Source organism: Triticum dicoccoides, chromosome 5B (assembly GCF_002162155.2).
Source record: "Triticum dicoccoides isolate Atlit2015 ecotype Zavitan chromosome 5B, WEW_v2.0, whole genome shotgun sequence".
Classification (NCBI taxonomy): Eukaryota; Viridiplantae; Streptophyta; class Magnoliopsida; order Poales; family Poaceae; genus Triticum; species Triticum dicoccoides.
In genome coordinates, this window is record NC_041389.1 from 675,310,596 (window position 1) to 675,320,337 (window position 9,742).

At 43.8% G+C, this 9,742-nt stretch overlaps 1 protein-coding gene across 1 annotated transcript; it reads left to right on the top strand.

Moving 5' to 3' along the window:
• Positions 1 to 2: 2 nt before the first annotated feature.
• On the top strand, positions 3 to 4,184 carry LOC119310473 (kinetochore protein NDC80 homolog; the record flags this gene model as incomplete). The annotated part of the gene is made up of 4 exons (XM_037586215.1): positions 3 to 820; positions 2,244 to 2,490; positions 3,608 to 3,754; positions 3,852 to 4,184. Coding segments are annotated over 4 exons (1,407 nt in total), but the record flags the coding sequence as incomplete, so codon positions are not given.
• Between the last annotated feature and the right edge of the window lie 5,558 nt (positions 4,185 to 9,742).

Here is a 9,742-nt window from a genome sequence, read left to right on the forward strand (position 1 = left end):
TCGCCGCCTTCCACCACCTCGCCGACCGCCTCCGCTACCCCCTCAAGCCCGCCGCCTGGGAGGACGACCTCCTCGCCCTCCTCCGCTCCCTCGGATGCCCCTACAAGGTCACCAGATCCGCCCTCAAGGCCCCCGGCACCCCGCACTCCTGGCCGCCGCTCCTCTCCGTCCTCTACTGGCTCACCCTCCTCTGCCGCGCCACCGACGGCCTCGCCGCGTCCCCTCCCCCCTCCACCGACCTCATGACCTACATCACCGAGAGCTACTACCTGTTCCTCACTGGCGAGGATGACGCCGTCGCCTCCCTCGACGACGACTACCACTCCAAGGCCCGCGCCCAAGTCGGTGCGTTGGGGGTGGCCATTCAGGACCTGGAGAAGGAGGTTCAGGATCTCGAGGCCAAGCGGAGCAAGCAATTGTCCGCGCCCTCTCGCCTCAAGGCGCTGGAGGAGAAGAAGGATGCATTTACCACCGACGTTCAGAAGTTCGAGGCGGTGGTGGAGAGCTGGTCCACCAAGATCAAGGAGAAGGAAGATGCCTTGGTGGAGAAGGAGAAGGAGCTGGAGGCCAAGGTGATGAATTGCCAGCAGACGATGGCCGAGAATGAGGAGCTGCTGAAACAGGTGGAGACGCAGGTGGTGAATGTCAGGGACGTCGATAGGATGGCTAGGGAGATGCAAGCGGTGGAGCATGATATTGCCAAGTTGGAGAATGCAAATGCTGTACTGGAGGAGAAGGGGTGGGAACTTGAAGCTGCACTTGTCAGCAAGCTCGAGGAGATCGAGGGCCTTGCCGAGCTGTGCAACCAGTCCCTCAGGAAGTATGAATTCCCAAAAGAACTTTGGATCTCCTGGTTCTTCGATTTTTTTCTCTCCATGTTTTTACTCTTTCACCAATGGTTCGATTGTTATCTAAGCACCTTTAAACTGACCTTAACTGAGTAACCATGATTCTCTTATTTGATATGTAGATATATACTTAAAGAAGCATCTATCTATTGTAATACTGAAATGGTGCTCCATAGTTCAATATGTTTGGTCTTATTAACCTCCATAGTTCAAATATTAGTTCATTTGGAGAGTCAACTAATTTTGTTCATACCTCCAATTACTTAATCTCAGAATTATTTTTGTATGATCTTTTGCTTTGTTTAGGGTGCGGTCATGCAGTTTACAAGATTGTGCAATTTGTCTCATGTCTTTTGTATGTTACCTTTTACCTTTCTTGTTGTTTGTCCTTCTTAACTTGTTTTACTGCTTGTTTCCTTAATGGTTTAGAGTACACTCTGCTAGTCTGCTGTGTGTGCAATTATATAGTAAGCCTGCTTAGGGGAAAGCCTTATTTTTTCGTGGACTATCATTGAGATGTCAGGTTAGATTAAGTAAACTGCCTTCTGTTCAAAAACAATAATTATACTAGCAGTCGTTTGTTCTTAAGATCTGGGCGTACATAGACTTCTGATTGAGACAATGAATAAGGGTGTGCATGAGGCAGTCCTCTAGTAGTTTACATTAGCTGAATAGAGACGGTTCCAACTTTGCAGTGTTACCCATCAGAAAGTGCGGGAAAGTTGTAGGACATGGTATGTTTTTGCCCTTGTTTTACTTTGTCTCCCATTTTCCCTCCAATTGTTTATGTAGCTTAACTCTGTGTAATCCCTTCACCCACTCTTCCTGGTCATAATTTCTTTAGTTCTTCTGTTGAACACAGTATCATGTTGCAAATCGGCGACTTCATGCGTGAAAGCATTTCCAGCAAGGCTGTAACTATTTTTGTTCTATGTGATAATTTAGCTTTCTTTTGGGTGATGGACACATGTTTAGGCAAACTTAGTTATAATTCATTCATAGTGCTCCTCTATTGCTAGTTTGTTACAATGTAATATATCACATGTTTATATATTAATTTGTTATTGCTATGATACATACATCTTTACAAAGAGCTTCTAATATGTTTCACATCATAGCATTCTTCATAATTGAGAAATATAAAAATTAAGGGCCATACTAACATTTTTCAATTAAAAGAAAACATCGCCGGGACAGATTTTGTGTAACACTGTATTCTTAAGTATTGTCCCTCAGTGCTTAGTTAGTGGCAGACTGAAGCAAACAAAGATCAAAATCTCAGAGATAGAGTATCATTTTATTGTGGTTCTGTTGTTTATTCTTTGAGTTCTGTTTCGTCAATTTATACGTAGAGCTTGTTGCCTTACTGTCAAACACTGTTGTGCCATTGTGCAGGTTGAAACCCAGTATTGATTTCCAGTACGAGGTAAATGCAAAAGGATCCTCCCCGGCTGAGATCCTTGGTACCACCTACAAAACCATCCTGAAGCCTGCACTCAATGCTCTTGCTAATGAGACTAAACAGCTAGTTATCTCAAACCATGATGAGTCAATTGATCTACAAAAGCAGTTGCAAGGAATTGTTAAAATGCTGGAGGAGAAAAGGAGTCATGTTTCTGTTCTACAGGCTAAACATAATGAGGTCAGTCACCTTATACTACAAGTGATATATCACAGCATGAAAAAGTAAAACAAACACCTGTAGTCCATTTTAACCCTTAGTATGTTCATGATTGACTTTTTAAACTCATGCATCAAAGTGGAAATTCTTTCTGTATATAATTTTTTTGCGAAACTTGTTTACAATCCTGGCAAAATGGAGATTCTGTACTTTGTTGATAAAATTAGTCCACTAGTCTAAAAATGTCATGAATTTAGTACTCATCACAGTGTAGAAAACAGTTGGCTTATTAGTTATGTGCTGTGCATCATGGAAAAAGTACTGAAGTGAACTCTTTTTTATTTAAAATCTCAAGTCAACACTGGCCAATGGCTTACTTCCTTATCTTATATTCCCTCAGTTCAATAATACATGTTATTTTGTGTTTTGACTTTTGACATGGTCTCTAGCGTGCATTTTTGGCAGTTGGTTTTCAGATGAATAAGTTAGCAAAGAGTCATAAAGATTACAATTTTAGTAAATATTATCAGGGCAAACCTAATCATACTGTTTTCACTCTGCCAATCCAAATTGTAAACATCAGTTGTCAAAGTTAGAGATGCGTTACTTATATTCCTGAATGGAGATACTAATTGGTTACAACGTTCCGATGACCTGCATTTTATGGTAGAAAACTTGCTATATTGCTGGTACTGTGGTTTGTTTTATTTCTCATCTGCTCCAACTGCTAGAGAACCAGTGTCCTAAGGGCATGTATAATGGGGTGATGTCAGTCTTCTCTTGGTAATGCCCCTGCCACGTAGGATAATTGCTGAGTTGGAAGAGAAGTGAAAAGAAGGGTGTGCCTTCTCTTAACTAAGAGATGTTCTCTTAGCGCTTAAGATGTTTTTATCGACGGAGTCAGATGCCATATCTTGGTCTTATTTAGTTATCACTACATAATTTTAGGGGCATGCAGATATGACTTGCTAGAAACAACATGAAGAGAATTTGTTGTCTAACATGTTCGAATTATCGTCTTTAAATGACATGGATGCTTAAGAGAAGGTTGCCTTCTCAACTACTGCACATGCCCTGAAAGGCATCAAAACAGTACTAGCAGTTATATTTCATTTCACATTGTGGTTTCTGTTCCCAGATGACTGCTCAGCTGGATTCACTGGATCGTGAAATCCAAAGTCACGTCTCACGCTGCGCAGCCGATGCTAGAAAATTGAAAGACGGGCTAGAGAAAAAGGAACATCACATGAGCACCGTTGAGAAGGAGGCGGAAGAGTTTTTGAAGGTAACATGGTCTTTTAAATTTGCTCTGTTCCCGTAGCATGCATGGCACACGTAGCACCATCAGATAAATTGTTTGCATCATTGCTGTGACTCGGCAGAACTCGGAAGAGGGTCTCCAGGCCGCATTGAGGGAGACCGACGAAGAAACCCAGATGTGCGCGAGGGAGCTGCTTAAGCTCATCGATTCAATCGCGGAGTACAAGGAGTTTGTGGAACGGTCGACTGCCGAGATGAAGAAAGAGCTCTACGAATGCGTGGACGACATAGCTTCGCTGTCAGCCAACATAGTCTGAGGCTGGTTACACGTTGGATGCGAGTTAGATGTGTTCCCTCGGTTCCATTATGCAGTGCATATTGAACAGAGTGAGTAGTTTGTATGATGCGTTTAGAGATTGTTGAAATGACAGCTGTGTCTTGAGCTCCCGATTTCATTACTAACAGGTCTTGTGCAGTTGCAGGGGAGGGGACAGCCCTCACGCACAGCCATTAGCTAAAAAATAGAGCTGATTGAAAGTAGGGAAACAGCAGCAAAATAACACCAAACTGCAGCGACTCAGCAACACCGCGTTCAATTCAACACACAGAACATCACTTTTAGCATGGGTATATGGACAAAAGAAACGAATATCCATTTCGGCTCCCCAGTTGAAAAAAAATATGCGCTAAATTTATAAAATTCTGATTTTTTTTTCTGCGTGGAAGATATTTTAGTGCGTGAGGTCTGCTCCAAATTTCATCGCATTTGGGTGCATGAACAGTAAACTTTTTTCACATACCTCAATTGTGTTTTTTTTTCTAAGAGCTGCTTAGATGTACAAATGGACTAAAATTTCGTATGAACCTCACGCACTAACACATCTTCCATGGAAAAAATATTCAAAATTTCTTGATCTTTTTACTGTTCATGCACAAGAGCAGATGAGCTCTCGGAGCCATTTAGCCGCTCTCAGAAACGAAAGGATCATTCAGCGTGCCGGCTGCGCCGCCATCCTCCGTCCTTGACAAAGGATTCCCGTCCAGCCATGCTGTCATGTTGGAGAGGCCGTCACGGCGCGCTTTCTGAAGGTTGGACCGGGTGTACAGAAAATGACACATGAGTAAGTTCACGTTAGTAGGCTTATTAATTCCTTGGAAACAAGATTTATTTCTTGTTTTCCTGAGTCTGAAAAATGGAGGCAGCAGCGACCATAATCCATTTCCGATCCCTACCAGAAGAGTAGCATAAAACTACTACTTTATAGGCTAGGGTTACAAAAAACTACCGATTTTTAATTTTTCTCAGATAACTACTAAGTTGGTGGTCGGCTGTTTTAAAACATCCAGTGCTTTAATATTGATCATGATTATGACAATTGGGACCCGCACGTAAGAAAACCGATTGTTTGACCGTCTGTTTGACAGTTAACTGACATGTGGGGTCCACTTGTCAGCTCTTTTCCTCGTTCTCTTCACTTCTCCTGCCTCTCTTCTTCCCTAGGAGGTCGATGGAGGCTGCCAGCGCTCCTTCCACCAGCGTATGTCGCCCCTCCTTCCACCTCGTCGGGGTCGGCCGGCCGCTCCTCTGCCTCCACCACTGCCCCCTCTCCCTGGAACCTCTTCTCCTCACAGTGGCCTCTTCTCCCCCAACACGCTGCCGTCCTCGGCAACGCCTTGTCGCTCGGCCACAACCTGCACCGCTTCCTCGACTGGGCCACAGACCAGCTCGAGGAGTCCCCGGCCTCCACCATCGAGGTCTGCAGCCCGCTCGGCCTCGGCAGCGGCGTCGCCACCGCCAGCCTGAAGGTCGTCGACCACCTCCTACGCGCCAACTTCCCCAACTACGTCAAGGGCGTGCGCTTCGCGGTCCCCTTCGCCGACCTGCTCGGCCGCGACATCTTCCTCGCCGACGGCCGCCTCTGGAGCCTCCAGCGCAAGCTCGCCTCCCACTCCTCCGCTCGCTCCGCCACTTCTCGGGGCGGGTGCTCCGGGAGCACCTTCACTGTCGCCTCCTCCCGCACCTCGACGCCGCCGCGGGCTCCAGCGCAGCCCTGGACCTGCAGGACGTGCTCCGACGCTTCTCCTTTGACACATCTGCAGCGTGGCATTCGGCGTCGAGAGCTCCACTCTGCTCAAGCTCGAGGCAGGGGATTGTCGCAGTCGGAGGCATGATGCGTTCTTCACGGCATTCGATGACACCGTCGAGGTCTCCTTTGCACGGTGGGTGGAGTGCGGCGGTCGGCGGTGACCTCGCCAGTGATGGCGGAGGGCTGCTGGCCGGCGACCCTCATGGCGGCCGCTGGTGCATGGCCACGGGAGGGATCCGATTGTTTTTTTCAAAAGTTTGTAGGAACCGGATTGCATTTTTGAAAAGTTTACAAGGACCCGATGGCATTTTTGAAAAGTGTACAGACACTGACATGTGGGACCCACATGTCAGTTAATGGTCAAACAAACAGTCAAATAGACATATCGTTTAGGTGCGGGCCCGACTTGTCATAAACCTGTTTAGTTTTTTAACAATGAAGATTTTGAGTTTTTTGAAACAGTCAACCACCCATTTGATAGTTATATGAGAAAAATTAAAAACCGATAGTTTTTTCAAACCCTAGCCTGTAATGTAGTAGTTTTATGCTAAGTACTCCTACCAGAAACAACCAGGTATTGCTGAAATCAGAGGAGCAAGTAGGCAGGCTCTGTGCTGATCCTTAACCCTACTAGCGGGCGAAGACCGGCGACACGCCGCGCCCGTGTGAGTGCTCTTGATTTGTACAATTATTGTTGTCGTTGTCTTTTTCACAGTAGATGATAACTAGTATACTCAATTCTTCCTAATGGATACACATGACAAAGACATCATGTGAAAAAGTTGGAAAGTGTCAAACATGCATGCCTAGCTAACTACAGGACAATGCTAGAAAGAACGTTTGAATTGAAGCATATGTTTGCTTGATCAATCCAAGAAGATTCATCTTTGAAGTGAAAATGCTTGTTAACAACATGTGAAAGGAGGAATGGAGAAACTTACAGGGAGCATCAAAACAATCTGTTGGTACACCCTTAAGATCTGGAATTGTCACTTGAAAAACTACTCATGTGTACATTATTCATGCGTGCATTTGAAATTTGAGAAAATAAATTGTGTTATTGTCGTATTACATGAGATAAAACTTTGCATACCTAGTTCTTTGCATGGCAGAAACATCAAGAATAAAATTAAAAAATCGACAACTAAAAGTAATTATTGCCAAAGAGAGAATGGGATGTTCTTCATATACAACGAAGTTGATGTTTAAGAAAGAATTGGATAATCTGGACCGAGATAAACAAATATAATTTGTAAAAAGTATAAAGCTAGCCTAAAGATAACTATTTTAAGAAAGAGGTAGTTGTAAACCACATGCAAAAAATAAGTGAACTAAAAGCCAACAGCTTTGCTACTGGGCTACTTGCAACTGTATGCAATGTAAAAAAAGTTAAACTAAATAAGCATCTAAATTTAAAATGACTTGTTTATTGGCTAATTAGCTCCACAGTAGATCAGTGTACTTTGTACTACAAAATATCACTGAAAGCTAAAAATTACAGCTACATGACTTGTCCACGTGAATTATCTGAAGTGCGTAGCATGATTATCACCAGTTAATCCTTGACTTCGGGGATGAGGATCTAGGGTTGAACGAAAAAAATGTGCAACAAAAGGCTCCGAGATCTGGAGATGGATAGATAAAGGGCACCACAAAAAGATAGAACAATGAAGCAGCAGAGGTGTTGTAGACGACTCCTTGATGTCTACTACGCAACCTTCTTCTTGTAGACTCGTGTTGGGCCTCCAAGCGCAGAGTTTTGTAGGACATTAGCAAATTTCCCTCAAGTGGATGACCTAAGGTTTATCAATTCGTGGGAGGCGTAGGATGAAGATGGTCTCTCTCAAACAACCCTGCAACCAAATAACAAAGAGTCTCTTATGTCCCCAACACACCCAATACAATGGTAAAACCCTTTACTTATCCAACGGTCCACCCACATGATGAAAGTGACTAGATGAAATACCCGTGTACCCTCAAGAACACTTTGCTTATCATAAGAGACTGTTTTGGCCTGTCCTTTGCCTCAAAAGGATTGGACTACCTTGCTGAACTTTTGTTACTACTACTGTTACTTGCTCGTTGTTGGTGTCAAAACTGGCAGAACTCGGGTAGGGGGGCCCCAAGCTGTGAGTCTAAGGATCGATGGTAACAAGGGACAATGGGGACACGATGTTTACCCAGGTTCGGGCCCTCTTAAAGGAGGTAAAACCCTACGTCCTGCTTGATTGTATTCGATGAGTATATGGGTTACAAGAGTTGATCTACCTCGAGATCGTAATGGCTAAACCCTAGTTGTCTAGCCTATGATTATTCTGATAGCCTCTATGGACTAAACCCTCCGGTTTATATGCACACTAGAGGGGTCCAGGGTTGTAGAAAGTCAGTTTACAAGGGAAGGAAATAGTACATCCGGACACCAATCTTGCCGTCCACGCATATAGGAGTCCTATCCGAACACGGGGGATAGTCTTCTGCTTTATCTTCACGGCCCATCAGTCCGGCCCATATCGAGTAGACCGGACACCTGAGGACCCCCTAATCCAGGACTCCCTCACTCGTTACAAATTATCTTGCTATCAAACTACTCTGTTACTTACAATTTCAGCACTTGTAGATATTACCTGCTGAAAACTACTTGTCATTTTCTTTCGCTCCTCGTTGGGTTCGACACTCTTACTTATCGAAAAGGCTACAATTGATCCCATATACTTGTGGGTCATTAGTGGCTCATGGAAAGAATGCTTTATGTGATGGTTATATTGTTGAATTCATTCATGATGCTACTGAAAATTATTATGATGGAGGAATATATGCATGTAGGAATTGCAATAATATCAAGTTTCCTCTCTATGTGTTGAAAATCTTGAAGTTGTGCTTGTTTTGCCTTCCTATGCAAGTTAATTCTTGTTCCCATGATTTATTTGCTCACAAAATCCCTATGCATAGGAAGTGGGTTAGACTTAAATGTTCTAGTCATATACTTCATGATACTCCTGTTATGTTTCATTTATTATCTTTTATGAGAGCGTCATTAAAATCATCATGCCTAGCTAAAAAGGCATTAAAGGAAAGCGCTTGTTGGGAGACAACCCAATATTTATACTTACTGTTTTTGTGTGTTCACATGATTAAGCTACCGTAGTAATCATGTTTTATAGGTTTTGTTTCAATAAAGTGCCAACTAAAGCCTTTGGGATAGTGTGGATGATAGTTGACTTGATTCTGTGCAAAAGCAGAAACTTTCACACTCACTTCAGGAATTTTGAAAATTCACTGGAACGTGAGTTTGATCTGAATTTTCACACAAGATTGATATACAAATTTACTAGATTGTCCTAATTTTTAAGAATTGGAGTTACATAAGTATGGAAAGTTTTCAGATTACTACAGACTATTCTGTTTTCTACGTGTTGTTTCACTACAAAAAAAGACACATCCGTGACATTTTGGACCGAACGATTTTTTTTCTGTCATACATATGACACTTCTATGACGATAATTGTGACAAAACCCGGTATCATCATAGATGTGGTGGGCTCCTACTTCTATGACAAAAAATCATGATAGAAAATGGGCTTTTCGTTCTGGGCGGGCCGGAGACGCAGCTGCATGACATTCTTTGGGCCGTCCATGACAGAAAAAACCGTGGTAGAAGCGAGGGGAGGAAAATTTCAGGGAGTTACCAGTTACGGTGGGAGAGTGATGCGCGTTTCTCTCGTACGTACGCGCGTGTGTGCGAGGCGTTGACTCTAACTGAACCCGAGCGAGGCGTTGGGCTCTAACTGAATCCGAGCGATTGCACTACAGGCTACGCGTTACTGAACCCGAGGGATCGATCGATGGCTGTTAACTGAACCTGATGGAGCGATTCCTTCGCTACTGCTGCTAACTGAAGCCGGTCGATTGGATGAACAGTGAGCATT